Source organism: Beauveria bassiana, assembly GCF_000280675.1.
Source record: "Beauveria bassiana ARSEF 2860 unplaced genomic scaffold BBA_S00003, whole genome shotgun sequence".
Lineage (NCBI taxonomy): Eukaryota > Fungi > Ascomycota > Sordariomycetes > Hypocreales > Cordycipitaceae > Beauveria > Beauveria bassiana.
This window is the reverse complement of record NW_007930838.1, coordinates 1,533,368-1,547,582: the sequence shown is the minus strand read 5'-3', so window position 1 is coordinate 1,547,582 and position 14,215 is coordinate 1,533,368. Positions and strand designations below refer to the sequence as shown.

At 50.1% G+C, this 14,215-nt stretch overlaps 6 protein-coding genes across 6 annotated transcripts; 3 read left to right on the top strand and 3 right to left on the bottom strand.

Annotated features, from left to right (window-relative positions):
* Positions 1-796: 796 nt before the first annotated feature.
* On the bottom strand, positions 797-1,699 carry BBA_01716 (AorFlbE-like protein; the record flags this gene model as incomplete). Its single annotated transcript, XM_008596813.1, has 1 exon — positions 797-1,699. The coding sequence occupies one exon, from the start codon at positions 1,697-1,699 to the stop codon at positions 797-799; it is 903 nt and encodes a 300-aa protein (XP_008595035.1).
* Positions 1,700-3,471: 1,772 nt separating this feature from the next.
* On the top strand, positions 3,472-4,430 carry BBA_01715 (metallo-beta-lactamase domain protein, putative; the record flags this gene model as incomplete). The annotated part of the gene is made up of 2 exons (XM_008596812.1): positions 3,472-3,967; positions 4,024-4,430. 2 exons carry the CDS (start codon positions 3,472-3,474, stop codon positions 4,428-4,430), a joined length of 903 nt encoding a protein of 300 aa, XP_008595034.1.
* A 498-nt stretch (positions 4,431-4,928) lies between these two features.
* On the bottom strand, positions 4,929-5,974 carry BBA_01714 (thiosulfate sulfurtransferase; the record flags this gene model as incomplete). Its single annotated transcript, XM_008596811.1, has 2 exons — positions 4,929-5,685; positions 5,808-5,974. 2 exons carry the CDS (start codon positions 5,972-5,974, stop codon positions 4,929-4,931), a joined length of 924 nt encoding a protein of 307 aa, XP_008595033.1.
* A 475-nt stretch (positions 5,975-6,449) lies between these two features.
* On the top strand, positions 6,450-7,847 carry BBA_01713 (pyridine nucleotide-disulfide oxidoreductase, putative; the record flags this gene model as incomplete). The annotated part of the gene is made up of 1 exon (XM_008596810.1): positions 6,450-7,847. The coding sequence occupies one exon, from the start codon at positions 6,450-6,452 to the stop codon at positions 7,845-7,847; it is 1,398 nt and encodes a 465-aa protein (XP_008595032.1).
* Positions 7,848-8,990: 1,143 nt separating this feature from the next.
* BBA_01712 (uncharacterized protein) lies at positions 8,991-10,058 on the bottom strand (the record flags this gene model as incomplete). Its single annotated transcript, XM_008596809.1, has 3 exons — positions 8,991-9,746; positions 9,797-9,818; positions 9,880-10,058. The coding sequence occupies 3 exons, from the start codon at positions 10,056-10,058 to the stop codon at positions 8,991-8,993; spliced, it is 957 nt and encodes a 318-aa protein (XP_008595031.1).
* A 2,326-nt stretch (positions 10,059-12,384) lies between these two features.
* On the top strand, positions 12,385-13,984 carry BBA_01711 (phosphotransferase enzyme family protein; the record flags this gene model as incomplete). Its single annotated transcript, XM_008596808.1, has 2 exons — positions 12,385-12,828; positions 12,893-13,984. The coding sequence occupies 2 exons, from the start codon at positions 12,385-12,387 to the stop codon at positions 13,982-13,984; spliced, it is 1,536 nt and encodes a 511-aa protein (XP_008595030.1).
* Between the last annotated feature and the right edge of the window lie 231 nt (positions 13,985-14,215).

Genomic DNA, 14,215 nt, shown 5'->3' with positions numbered 1-14,215 from the left:
ACTTCTGTTCAATTAAAAGTGGAAAATTCAATGGGCGCGAAAAGACGACCGAGATGTCGCGCGTCGTCACAGGGGAGATAGATGGGAGAGCTTAACTCGTGTTCGTTGTGCCTGGACATGGGGGTCAGCGATGCTCCACACGTGACGACATTGGCGGCCGATCAATAGATGAAGCATCTCGAAATACATTTTCCCTGCATGTTCTTCTCAAAAAAAAAAAAAAAAAAAACTTCTAATGTTCCAGTATAAGAATGGCAAGAAACGGCTGAGCCCCAGGCAGCGAGATTCATCGGACGATTTCCGTTTCATGTAGATCCAGACCCTCTCATGGTGGAGCGTGCCTCGAGTATCGCGCGTCGCCGTCTCACAGCATAGCGTCAACGGCGTCACTTTCTCCAAACTGCTTCTTCTGGCAATTCTACAAAAAAACTTGTTTCTCTCTCGGTGTGATTCGTCATGTGATCTTACTTTAGGTCGTGCTGATGCTGTGTATCGGATGGAGTCTGAATATGCAGCGACATGTTTCACAGCGTCAACCTTGATTCCACCGTGACCGAGAGGACAACTCAGAAGAGGAATCAAAAAGACAACATTTCTGGATATATTATAGGAGTAAATAAAAACACGTATCATGACACATCGCACGTCAAATATCGACAGCAGCGCCTGCTCATTGACTTTTCAATGGCCAGCCGACGCTCTAGCCAGCCATCTGCGCCACGCGCCACTGACATCTTTCTTCGCATTCGTAGACAATAAGTAGGCATCTCGTAAGAACAGGAGCTGTCTCTGTCTCTTAACCGGCCTGCTCCTGCTCCTGGGCCTGGCCTTCCTTTTTGCTAAACAAGCGGCGTAACCCGGCCTTTGATAGGCGATGCCGCAGAGACGGCCGACGAGTCATCCCGGGGCCACACTCTCGGCCATTGTCATCGTCTGGGATTGGCGGGGGCTTTATATGCGAGTAGTCCTGGCCTGCCGATGCCTTGGGGAGGTCTTGCGAAGGCCGTGTGCTGCTGTTTGTGGTCAAGGATCCGCGCTGAACCGGTTGCATCGTCGTGGCCATGGTGGCAGGCCGCTGCGTCACCCCTTGTTGCGGCTGCACGCGCCCTAGCTCGGATGCCGTCTCTGTCTCATCGTCTGGGTATTCGCGCACGGTGTCGCCACAGACCACCACGTACCAGCCAATGTCGGCCCCGTTCTGCACATTGTCGCGCAGCGTCGAGAACCAGGCATTCTGGCCGGCCTTGTTCGCTTTGTTGTAGGCAGCCATTTCGGCCAGCACGTCGGCACCAAGGTCGACACGTAAGACGTGGTCGGCAACGTAAGCATAAGGTCTGGTTGGGCTGACCGTCTCGTCCGGGTCGTATTCTTCGAGCAGCTTCACTGGCGACCAGGTATACTGCAGCACAGGATCGTGGGCTATCGGTACTCGCGATGGAGGGAGCGTAAAATCGTCGTCGTGGTGTTGCAGGGGCGCGGTTGGTTGTGCCGAGGTCTTGGGATTGCACGCCGCCTCGGCTTCGGCGTCGGAGATTTTGGGCAGAAAGTCAAACGTCTTTGTGAATCTGTCGAGTAATAGAGTCGCTGTGGTCTCGCCAAGGACCCAGTCGGGGGCGGCATCTTCCAAGTTGTTCAAGATGACGAAGACGCGGAGATCACGGCGATGCCATCGAAACCCGTGGCAGAGATAGGTTGGCATTGTGTGTGTGTGTGTGTGTGTGTGTGTGCCCGTCTGGCGTGCGTGAAAAACCTCGTATGACCCTATACCGCACCAGACGATGCGAGTATATACGAAAACAACCGTTGAAGGGGAACAATCGCAAGAAGCGCGGTCACAACGGATTGACGAGAGAGCGGGCGGATAGTGGTTTTGAGCTTGGCTCGATGGGGATGTCAAAGAGCCCCGTTTTGTTGCCGTGATCAGACCCGTCGTCGTCTCGAATACATGGAATAGACCACCGAGCACAAAAGTGACAGACTCGAGGTTTTCCGATAGGAGACCTGAGAGAGGATTGGATAGGTATGCAAAAGAATTGTTTGTTGGCAATCCAGAGGGCTGGTTGACTCGGCGTTACGACGGGCTGAGTTGAAAGGAAGCTGCTGGTGACAGTGGTGAGGGGATGGCAGCTTTGGAGGCATTGTGGAGAATACCTTAATGTCTGTGCTTTCCGACGACCTCCACATTGTTGAATCTATGCACTAACAGGAAACTAATCTTTCTTTTAATTAATTATAGCACGCTCTTGCAATCATGCATTCGAGTGATTCGGCAAACCGTTGACGCCACCACTCCAAGCCATGCCCAGAGCTACCTAGCTTGCGGATCGACAACTCGCAGAGTCGTAATGTCCCTTGACTGTCCGGATAGTGCCATAGTGGCACGTCAATCCACTATGATTACGACCAGAACTCCAGCCCGGATGTGAAATCGCGGATGCCGTGTCTCATTTCAATGAGAGAGCTGGACTTGTATTCTGCACCACGTACGCCAATGATGGTACCAACTCGGCCCGTGATGGATTCTCGCAGGTGCGCCCAGGCTCGTTTGTGCTGCATCGAATCTGCGCAAAAGTACCGTTCAGTACAACTCAAATTTCAAAGAAGCCAACAAGCCGAACGAACGACTAGCCAGCCAGTGTCCGCGCTAAAACAAGGCCAGCCGACTCTACAATTAATAAATCAAGCTTGGCAAACCAGTAGTGATGGGACATGATTCTGTCGTTGCTGGCCGAGATGGCGAGACGGGCTCAACTGGACGGCGGCTAACTACCCAAGGTAGCTTGGTCGAGCTCGGCGACAAGCTCACCGCGCGTCCCAAGCTCGGCGACGACAGCTGCTCCTGACCTGCCCACTGCGCGGAACAGCTAAAGTGTCTCTACTTATTCACAGAAGCAACGGTAGCGAAAACACTCGTCCTACTTTTGTCGCCTGATAATTTCAAATTGTCGTTGCATGAAGGAGGAATTTGGAACGCATTCGCCGATTGCCAAAAGCCGATATTATATGGAGCTCGAGGCGGCTCGGAGGCTTCGCAACGGTTAATAGCACCGCATATGCCTATTAATAGGCCTCTCAAAAAGCGTCCAGTTGGCCCGCTCTGATCCATTTCACCTGGCACCCTCCTAGAACAGCTCTTTGTTCTTAACCTTAATTCCTCTGTTTCAAAAAGGGCCTCGGGCTGTCGGCACTTGCTCAGAAACGTACCTACTAATGGCTAGCCTACAAGTTTGTCGCAACTCCTCGCGTATGCTTCGAGTAGCAACATCTTCACGCCTGTTCGGCCCACGTTCAATTGCCCTTTTCGCGGCAAGCCATCGCAATTTTTCTGGCATAGCGACTGAACATGGCCGTAATCGTTTACGACTCTTGCCACGCTGTACTTCAAGTCAAGCACACCTCGGAGGAGCTGCCTCGCAGACACGGCGGGATGCATATTCGACAAGTGCCGCATTGTCGCCATCAATGAGCTCAATGGGGACAGCTACAGAGACAGAGCCAATCATTCATCATGTATTCGAAAAGGTCACGGGAACCTGGCAGTACATTGTTGCTGATCCTGCCACTGCCTCGGCAGCCATCATCGACCCGGTTCTGGACTTTGACCCGTATCTACGGGAAATAAAAACGGAATCAGCGGATGAGCTTCTTTCTATTGTCAGGGAGAATGGCTACAAAGTTGACCGGATTCTGGAAACACACATCCATGCCGACCACATTACTGCCGCGGCCTACTTGCAGCACGCGCTACGTAATGATCAAGGCTTCGCACCCAGTATCGGCATTGGGAAGCGTATTGAGACAGTTCAGAAACTCTTTTCGAAACGATACTGCATTCCAGATGATGAGATTCAAAACGTTCACCAATGTCTTTTTGAAGATGACGAAATCTTCAATCTTGGGCATCTTCAGGTGCAAGCTATTCACCTCCCTGGGCACACACCGGACCACATGGGATACAAAATTGGAGGTGAGAGAATATAAAGCTAAGAATTATACAGCCAAATCTAACACTTGGTCACATAGACAACATCTTTTGTGGTGATTCTCTCTTTATCACCGACCTCGGAAGTTCCCGGTGTGATTTCCCCGGCGGCAGCGCGAAGCAGCTTTACGAATCGGGCCGCAAACTGCTGGGGTTTCCGGACCATGTCAAGATTTGGTCTGGCCATGATTATCCCTCTTCCGAACGGAGCGAGCCGGTGCCTTATCAGAGTGTGGGCGAGCACAGAGAGAGCAACAAGCATTTGATGAAGGGAATTACACAGGACGACTTTATCGCCATGAGGGAGAATCGCGATGCAACTCTGGCGGAGCCTAAACTTCTTCATCCGTCGCTGCAAATAAATGTCAGGGGTGGAAAGCTGCCGAAAGTATCTTGGGGTCACCGAATGATTCAAATCCCCATAACGGTAGTCAATGGGGGATGGTAGCGAGGTGGAAAGGGACCTTTTGTACATTATTAGCAGAGTCATGGAGCCAGGTCTGTATATGCTTACATACCTGAAGCTTCTGAGCAAATATACAACACAAATAAATAACCCAAATAAATGATCATTTTACGGACTATTCCATTTTCATATTTATGACTAATAGTATGTCCTGTTTCCGCCGAGGGAGACGGAGAAATAACAGGTGGCTGTCGGGAGGCTATAGTGGATTAAGCTGTTGCATACATCAGAGTTCAACTGTAGCCACAATTTTGACCATGAGATGAGGAAATACGTCATATTTAATGAAAAAAAAAAGAAAAGGAATTGTTGCGAGTATAAATTGAGGAAAAAAAAAAAAAAACTCTAAACTCCATGTACAAGATATGGAGGGGAGTCGGTGTTTAATCTGCCCGGAAAGTTGGAGGCGGCGATTCTCCCACACTTGCCTCTCATTACAGAATTTATATTCACAGTGTCTTGCCGCATCCGCATCAAGGCCTAGTTTGCGTTTTCATCACTCACAATCAGCCCCTGATGTGCAGCCCTGTCTTTCCATTCTGACCAGCTTCCGTCATAGAGCCTCGTCTTGACGACTGCGTACCCGCTGACCCGGAGCGCCAGCCACAGAATCGATGCAGTCACGCCCGTGTTGCACGTTAAAATGGTGAGCTTACCCTCGACCACGCCAGCCGCGGTCAGCACGTCTCTGAGTTCCGGACCGGGAAGCAGGTTCTTGTTGGCGTCGAGCAGGCGAGTCACGGAGACGTTGAGCGCCCCGGGCATGTGGCCCTCGCCGACGCCAGCGGCCCCGCTGCCCGAGAAGAAGAAGCAGTCTGGGGCTCTCGAGTCCAGGATCTGGTAGGACCGATGGCCGCCGCTGCTGCCCGAGGAGATTATTAGGTCGCGGAGCTCTTGAAAGCCAATGATGCTTGTGGAGTCGTCGGCGACGCGGTAATAAAAGGGAAAGAGGGTGGTGGTGGTGGCGTCGTCGTCGTCGGGCTTTGCTGGGGGCGGAAATGGGGCGGAGCTCTGTGGATAGCCGTCCGCCACATACTGTCGGAAGCTGTTTAGAATGTAAACGTGCGGGAAGCCAAAGTGTGTCAGTGTAAAAGCCACGCGGGGAGCGCAGTAGATGCCTGCATCGGCCGTGTCGTAGACGATGAGAGTGTCGTCGGCGCGAATGTCCAGGCGTTTCATGGCCGCCGCGAAAACTTGGCTCGTTGGCAGCATGACTGGGTAGTGAGAAGTGGTGTCTCTGATTTCATTTAGATTGAAGAAGCTATGATGCTCATGGGGGTTATGATGGATTGGTTAGTTTGGGTTGTATTATCGTGCGTTTTTGTGCGCGTATTGGTTGATGCCACCACCACCACTTACACAGAGTTGGGGAGGTGGCTACGCTCAAAAGACGCCGCCGCGTCATCTTTTCCGGCTGCAATGCAGACGACGCGACTTCTCCGCTCGGATGATGTATTCAACATGAAGTGTAATTCTGCCGGTGTAATTAGTGTCGATTCGACTGCATCTAATGAAACAACTGCCATGTTGAACGTGGTGTATAAACTAGCTTTTTCTTGTACTGGATCAATTTTCTGCTTCTACATTCTAACTATGCTATTGTAAATATGCTATCGTAAATATAGTAAAGCCCCAATTTACAAGCTGCAACCAAATCTTGCAATCATGCCATTGTCGGAAGTCGGTGGTCGATTCCGAGCCGCGAATTTATCAATCGCCGATTGCTCTTCCGTCACGGAAATCGGGGGGGGCCCCTTGCGGAGCTGTGATGCCAGACATGCAGTGCGGCCCGCGCCGACAAGCCCGAACAGCGAGTTGGAAACTGCATGCATGTACAACGAGCGATTATCACTAATGTCTCAATTTTGAACAGATTTTATTGCATTTTGTTTTCTTCTCTTTCACGTTGTATTCAAACTGTCTTGCCTCCAAGTAAACCCCTAATATCCTGCAGCAATCAAGTCTACTCACCCTCCGGAGCAAAGAATAATTTCACCCAGGATGCAGTTACAGCTCACCAATCGCATCGCGCGAGCATCACGCGGAATCCTCGCCCGCCCTCTACACCCCAGGCTCGCCAAGAGATGCTTCGCAACAACCTCGGACGCTCCCGTCGTGGCGAATACGACGAGGAGCCACAGAGTCGTCGTAGTCGGTGGCGGCTCGGCCGGCTCCAACGTGAGCCACCAGCTGCTTCGCTCCGGCAAGTACAACAAGCCAGGCGACATTGCCGTCGTCGACCCGGCCGAGTGGCACCACTACCAGCCCGGCTGGACGCTCGTGGGCGGCGGCCTGGCGCGCAAGGACGACTTTCGGCTGCGGCTGGCCGACATTCACGACGCCAAGCTCCGCCTGTACCGGAACCGCGTGGCCGCGTTTGCGCCGCGCGATAACCGCATCGTGCTGGAGAATGGCGACGCGCTCGAGTACGGCCAGCTGGTCGTCTGTCCGGGCATCAGCACAAACTACGGCCAGATCAAGGGGTTGCCGGAAGCGCTGGCGGACCCGGGCGCCCGCGTGTCGTCGATTTACAGCTACGAACACTGCGACAAGGTGTTTCCCGAGATTGAGCGCCTCCGCGGCGGCAGAGCCATCTTTACGCAGCCGCTGGGGATTATTAAGTGCGCGGGCGCTCCGCAAAAGGCCATGTGGCTCGCGCTCGACTACTGGAAAAAGGCTGGCCTTTTGCATTATTCCTCATCGTCGTCGTCGTCCCCCATCCGCATCTCCTTTGCCACGGGCCTGCCCGGCATGTTTGGCGTGCCCAAGTACAGCGCCAAGCTGGCCGAGCTCGCGCAGGAGCGCGGCGTCGAGCCGCTCTTCCAGCACGACCTGGTCGAGGTCGACACAAGCAGCGGCGGCGGCGGCGGCGGCCAGGCCACGTTTGCCCTCCCCGACGGGTCGCGCACGACCAAATCCTTTGACTTTTTGCACGCCTCCCCCAAGATGGGCCCTCACGAGTTCGTCGCGCGCAGCCCGCTAGCCGACGCCGCGGGCCTCGTGTCGGTCGACTCCGCGACGCTGCGGCACACGACCTACGACAATGTGTGGGCGCTCGGCGACGCGACCAGCCTGCCGACGTCCAAGACGGCGGCGGCGATTACGGCGCAGGCGCCCGTGCTGGTCGCGAACCTGCTCGGCGCGGAAGAGGGCCGGGAGCCGCAGGCGACGTATGACGGGTACACGTCGTGCCCGCTCATTACCGAGTACGGCAAGGTGCTGCTGGCAGAGTTCAAGTACGGGCCGGAGCCGAAAGAGACGTTTGGCAGGCTGCTGGGCGTGGATCAGGTCGAGCCACGCAGGGCGTTTTACCATTTGAAAAAGGATTTTTTTCCCTGGGTATATCGAAAATTCATGGTAAAGGGCACCTGGGCCGGGCCCAAGGGGTTTATTCGATAAAGCCTATTATAACTTGTGTACAATTCGAACGCGACAGGTACCTTTACAGCCATCCGCTATCACCTATATCACATGCATATAATATACGAGAAGACTCCCTATTCTACTATACTAGAGGAAATAATAAGGATGTCACTTTTAGTAAGCTCTATAACATGCTATATGTTGACGCTAGTAGTAATAGAAATGATTACTGTGTGAACTTGTTATGATACTAGCGCCGATTTAGCCATGGATTCTTTGGCAGATCAAGTTAGCGAAGCTTCGGTCGTTGTATCGAGTTACTTACCTACTTACAGCTCCACCACAGCCTCCAGGTACTTGAGCCGATCGTGGAACGGCAGAGGCAATAGAGGCAGATTAATCGCTCTCGTGGTAAGGAAAACTCGTGGTAGGGAAAACTCGTGTATTATTCATAACATCTACTTAGGCGCCCTACATAGAAAAAACGGGGAATTACACCACTCATCAAGTACGACTTACCAAACGCTGGTCATTATCTCTTCGAAAGTTATTCTTGTTAGCAGTTACATACTTGGATTTCACAGAAGCTAGAATATATACAATGACTATATTCTATATCCCTCCAAGAAAGTAAAGAGAGCGCTGACCACTCTTCTGCAAGAACTCTACTATAACGCAGTATAACTTATCTGTCATATTAGAACAGGCAATATAAACAGTGCGCTAGCAGCATAGCGATTACATCGTCTTCCCGATCTAGCGTAACCCGTTATTCTATCACTAAATAGGTAGTCAGTGCCGGCAGCGGAGGGGGTTGCGGGACGAGCTGGCCTAAGTATAGGCGCAGCTCGCCAACACAAAGCCTAACTAGAGCGTTAACGATGCATGAAATCCAGAGAATAGCTCGCTCCTCACCTTCCTGTGACCTGCTTTTCGCTTTGGTCCAACGACATTAGTGATCCAGGCGGTTCGTCACGCACAAATGGACAACCTGATCCACAGAACACTGTAGTCACATGGCGTAGCAAATACAAAATAACCTGGAGATTGCCGTCATTTGATTCCTCCGCCTGCCCCTCTCCTATTCTCGGTCTACCGCATTGAGGCTAGTCCTCAGTCTAGTGAGATTGTCATACCCAAGTCCTGGTTTTCAATTGTGCATGTTGCTTCCCTAGCATCTTAGCTTCCATTTTCAACAGGCCTTTCCAGACGAATGTTTATGTCCTCATAATCAATCTGAGTCGTGACGTCAATGCGATTCGCCGAGACAATGTGACCTTTGAAGTCGTAGCCGGCCCAACCACCGCTTCCCTTGCGACGCGACAATGAAAATCTGACTGGGGTTCCTGCTTCAAGCCGAACATAGCCAACTGTTACCTCTGCTCTGTCCTCTGTGTCCCAAGCATCTGTTGTCCACTTCCATGAGAAGACGACCTTTGCTCCATCAAACAAACCTTGAGGAAGGTACAACTGAATCCGCTCTCCACTTGGGGCATACTCCGGATGTCTAATCAAGCCAGTGAAGACACTCCTGTGGAAATAATGCACACCCTTGGCTTTGCCTGCAAATAATTGGGATGCGGAACTGCCCGGCGTAGACTCGGCGACCAGGAGATGCTCTCTATTCTGGTCTAGCGTCCCGTCATAGCGAATGCTATACGGAACCTTGGGGTCTGCATGGTAGATTTCAATGAGTTTCTCAGTAAGAGAATCTTCCATGGTGTGCAATATAGCTATTTCTAGCGGCTCTGTGACCTGTGCGATGAGTAGCACGTCGCGGACGAAACCGCCGAGACAGTTTGCAACTGATATCCAAAGCTGCTCCGATTGGTGAGAGCGATAAGCAATACCCGCTCTCTCGAACGAGTATATGGTACCAAATAGAGGTATAGCCTTTACAACAGTATACGTCATGTCCTCAAGTTCCGTAAACCACTTCACATTTGTCAGCTCTCTTACATGACTACACGACCAGTATTCCTTACATTCTCACTATCAGATCTCACACTGTCGAATACTTGTCAGATAATTTACATGCACTTGGAGTAGAAAGTCTTAAGGAACTTACGTTTTGTCCCTATCGTGTGAATAGTTCATCCCGTGATCAATGGTCAAATCAAGTGGTACGGTAGAATCAGTGTTGTTCTTGATGTTGCCTGATGTAAAGGTCTGAGTCCTGGAAGAAATTGAGAGGCCGCAAACAGCCGTAAACAGCAAAAAAAAGTGATAAAATCTCTGTGACACCATTTTCTTTTCGCTTTGATGTGTTTGTGTTGTTGAGGTGAATAGAGTAAAGTGTAACTTGAAAGAGAAGGGAGATACCAGAGACTTGCTAGATAATGGTAGTCTTTAGAAAGGAAGAAAGTTGACACACGAAAGAAACCTTACGTATAGAGACTTGAGACTACTATCTATAAAGGGGTCAAAATCCTACTATAGTATATGAGCTCAAGCGAGTATAAGCAAAAATTCAAGCTAGCTTATACTCTGTGGATAAAGGTGCCCTTACTCTATTGTGTGTAATGGGGCGCACCAAGAGTCTTGCCCACATTCTTACTAGGCAATTTCGTAGCGTCCAAGCGGGTACCAAGAGAAAAAAAAATGGCCGATTCTCTCAGACATTCTACCAAATGGTGGCCATGTTTTTTGGTGCCCGCCAGGCGTCTTAATCCAAGTCTCCTCCTATGATGTCAGCTACCCACTGACGTCTATCACCCGGTTCTCGGCAGCCTCTAAAATATAGTATACCTATACCGGAGTTTACCAATATAGATGGTGGTACGTGCTTAGCAGCGCTAAAACGAGGGACCTAGCTATATAGCGATCAATAACGATAATAGCAATAACGGTGATGATGACGACGTCGTCGTAGTAGACGATAACCTATTCCTTCACGACAGACCGCTAAGTAAGCGCCTTCACTAGCAAAAGCAGCCACTTGGACCAAGATCCGGCCACAGCTAGAAAGGTATCACGGAATAGCAACCGCAACGTCGGTAGAATTAGCCGCTTAGCCGCTTAAAAGACGTAGAAGGGCTCTACCCTTAATGTTTACCGCGAATTTCATTTATAATAACCGTCACTACGTAGACAGCGCCTAATAGCGCGATGGCAACGCGACATATAGACCACACGCATCACATAAGATTAGCCGCTTAGCTGCGAAAGACGTAGAAGGGCTCTACCCTTATCGTTCACCACATATATTGTTTATGACAACCGTCACTACGTAAATAGCACCTAATAGCGCGATCGTACTTAATAGCGCGATCGTACTTAACAGCGCGATCGTACTTAATAGCGCGATCGCAACACGACATATAGACTACACACATCACATAAGTAGCTAGAATCCGCTTTTATACCATTTGAAAACTGTGCAATGATCCACACAGTGTGAATTGGAATGGAACGTGCACGGTATACCTCAATACCTTGGAATTTCAGCGTCACCCTAGTTGGCGGTGGGCCGGTTATTTTCAACAACTGTCGACAACTGTCGAATAAGTAATGCACAAATGGAAGTTAATACTGTGTCAATGGGTTTTGGAGCCGTTGCTTCGTGACTTATTCTTCCACCACCTAAAACGATGTCTTTCCATGACTTCGCCGTTAGCTTGCTATGCAATTGCTAGCTCGTGCTGCGAATGCGATGCTAGTCGAGATGGGTGAGTCTCTGCCTAGTATCTCGCTCTGGATAGCCACCACATGCTCAATCATTTTAATTACTTCCCCGACTTGGCCAATGGCTTCGTATGCCCACCCATCCACTGATGCGCATACATCTAAATTATGCCATTGCTGGAACTGCATTATTACAATACAATTACTGCAGAATAGAACGCCCACGATGGTCACAGGGTAGAATAGTCAGACGTGGGAGGCGTAGAAAGTCGTAGAACACACTTAGACCCAGGTTCACTAGAATAAATCACTTACCTCCAAAGTTCAACCCGCTTATACTGCCTTGAATACTTCCTGCTTGGAAGCCCGAATTTCGGTTGCTAAATGTCACCTTACTTAGCTGGCTCGACGCTTCTTGGCTAGCCTGAGCACCGTCCTCGCGCGATAGCTTCTCCTTTGGTACGGCCGCATTCCCGTCGCCATCATCCCGCGGGTATCGCTCGAGCAGCGCTCTTCCCACTGCCGCCGCCGTAGCTGCTGCATATTCCTGCCATGACTTGTTTTGGTGGCTATAGTAGATATATAGGTTTTAATATAAAGTATTAATCTCTAGTTATTTCCTTTTTTCAAAAATCTAGTTACTTTAGATTTATATATAAAATTATATATTTTAGAAGTACTTTGATTTATTACGTTAGTCGTTAAAAAGTCCATGATTGGCCTACCTATAACTAATTTTTTGTTAGGTGCTGTAGGTAGGTAGGTAAGTAGGTACCTAGTGGCAGTATAAAAACAGGGGGCCCGGCCAGCTATGTCAGGGGCAACAAAGTATCACAAACTGCCAGGCTTTGGTATCTAGAAGAATCTATCGCCAACAATATCATAAAAGGATGAAATTTCACAGAATCACTTGTGACTAGTTATAATGGATTGCATGCCGCCTCAAACGATGCCTGAAGCAGCAGTACCAGGGCTAAGCGACACCGCGTTGAGCGATACCTCATCCCTGGTGGCCGCTATCGAGAGCGAAGACAACAAATTGGTGTCGATGCACTACGAGAGGTTGAAAGAGGATGTTTACGCATCGATAAAGGCCCAGACACGCCAGATCGAGGCCTTGCTCTGTAACCTCTTTCGAGTTTCGGAATGCCGCATTGTTCCGTCGGAGCTCTGGGGATTCGGTAGCTTCAACGTCGCAGTTCTCGTCCGCCTGCCGCGCAAGAATGTGTATTTACGCCTTCCGTTTCTACACAGGATAGGGGAACAGCATTTCCCTGGAAACGCGGAGGAGAAGCTCCGCACAGAGATTGGAACCTACCTGTGGCTACATGAACACTGTCCAGACGTACCGATACCCCAATTACACGCCTTTGGATTTCCTGATGGCTCAATCGTATGATTTGCCCATAGTATCTTGCGTGCTCTTAGACTAAGCTGACACTCGATTTCCTCTCTAGTATACGGATCCCGATCTTGCACCCTGGTGGCAAAGGATTCCACGGCAGCTCAAACGGATGTTTGCGATGCTACTCGGCCGGCCTAAGCCTATACAGCATGTGGCCAGTTCGGTGCGGCACGGCCTTTCGTCTGGATTTCTCATCATCAGCGAAGCAGAAGGCAAGAGTCTTATGTGGACCTGGAATAAGCATTGTCGAGATAAAAGCTATACAAATAACCTCTTTCGCGGGCTGGCGCGTATTGCTGTGTCGATGAACAGCATTCCACAAAAAGGAATTGGCTCATTCTCGCTCGGGACTGACAACAGCACCATCTTACTACAAAATCGGCCACTGAATCTATATATGCACATGGTAGAGAATGCCGGTATTCCTACGGAGATTCCTCGCCATCGGACATACCTTGAGGTAGAATCGTACCTGTCGGACTTGCTATCGCTACAAGATTCTAAGCTACGGCACCAACCAAATTCAATGGGGGATTATGAGGATGGCCAGAGACAAATGGCTGCTCTCACTGGCTTGCGAGCAACCATGCATCTGTTCCTAAATCCTAAATACCGACAGGGCCCTTTTTACCTGACCCTAAGCGATCTGCACCCAAACAACATATTTGTGGATGAAAAGTGGAATATCAAGACAATCATCGACTTGGAATGGGCAAGCACCACACCTGTCGAGATGCAAACCCCTCCATACTGGCTTACATCGAGGACAGTCGACGGGTTTAAAGAAGCAAGCCACTTTCAAGAGTACAGTGAGACACTCGAAGAATATCTAGCAGTGTACGAGGACGAGGAGTTGAAACGCAACGGGTCATCGTGGCAGGCAGATATGCAACGTCAAACGTGGCAGAAGGGGAGCTTCTGGTTCTTTCACGCTGTCAGAGATTCAAAGGCCATGTATAACCTGTTTAATCGGCATATACAGCCCATGTTCAACGCAGAGCATCCTGAGATGCAGATTTATGACGACGTCTTCTGCTGTTATTGGGGCTATGGTGCGTCAAGCCTGATTGAGAAAAAGTTAAAGGACCGAGAGGCATACGTAAACGACCTGAGAGAAGCATATCGTGCAGAATCGGACGAATGACTCAATTTAGGCGTCGTACGGAGTTGTCATCGATAAATACAGATAGAATTATCAAGGCACATGTCTCGAGTCATGGCAGTCTATTTTTTGGTCAACATGATTTAAGCCAAAGACGGTTGCGACGTACAATTTACAGTGGGTTGTAGCCTTGTGGAGCACTCTGTATTATAGGGCTGTTTTTTATTCGTATTTTCCCATCCCACCCACTTCAAAGAATTCACGTTCTTCTGC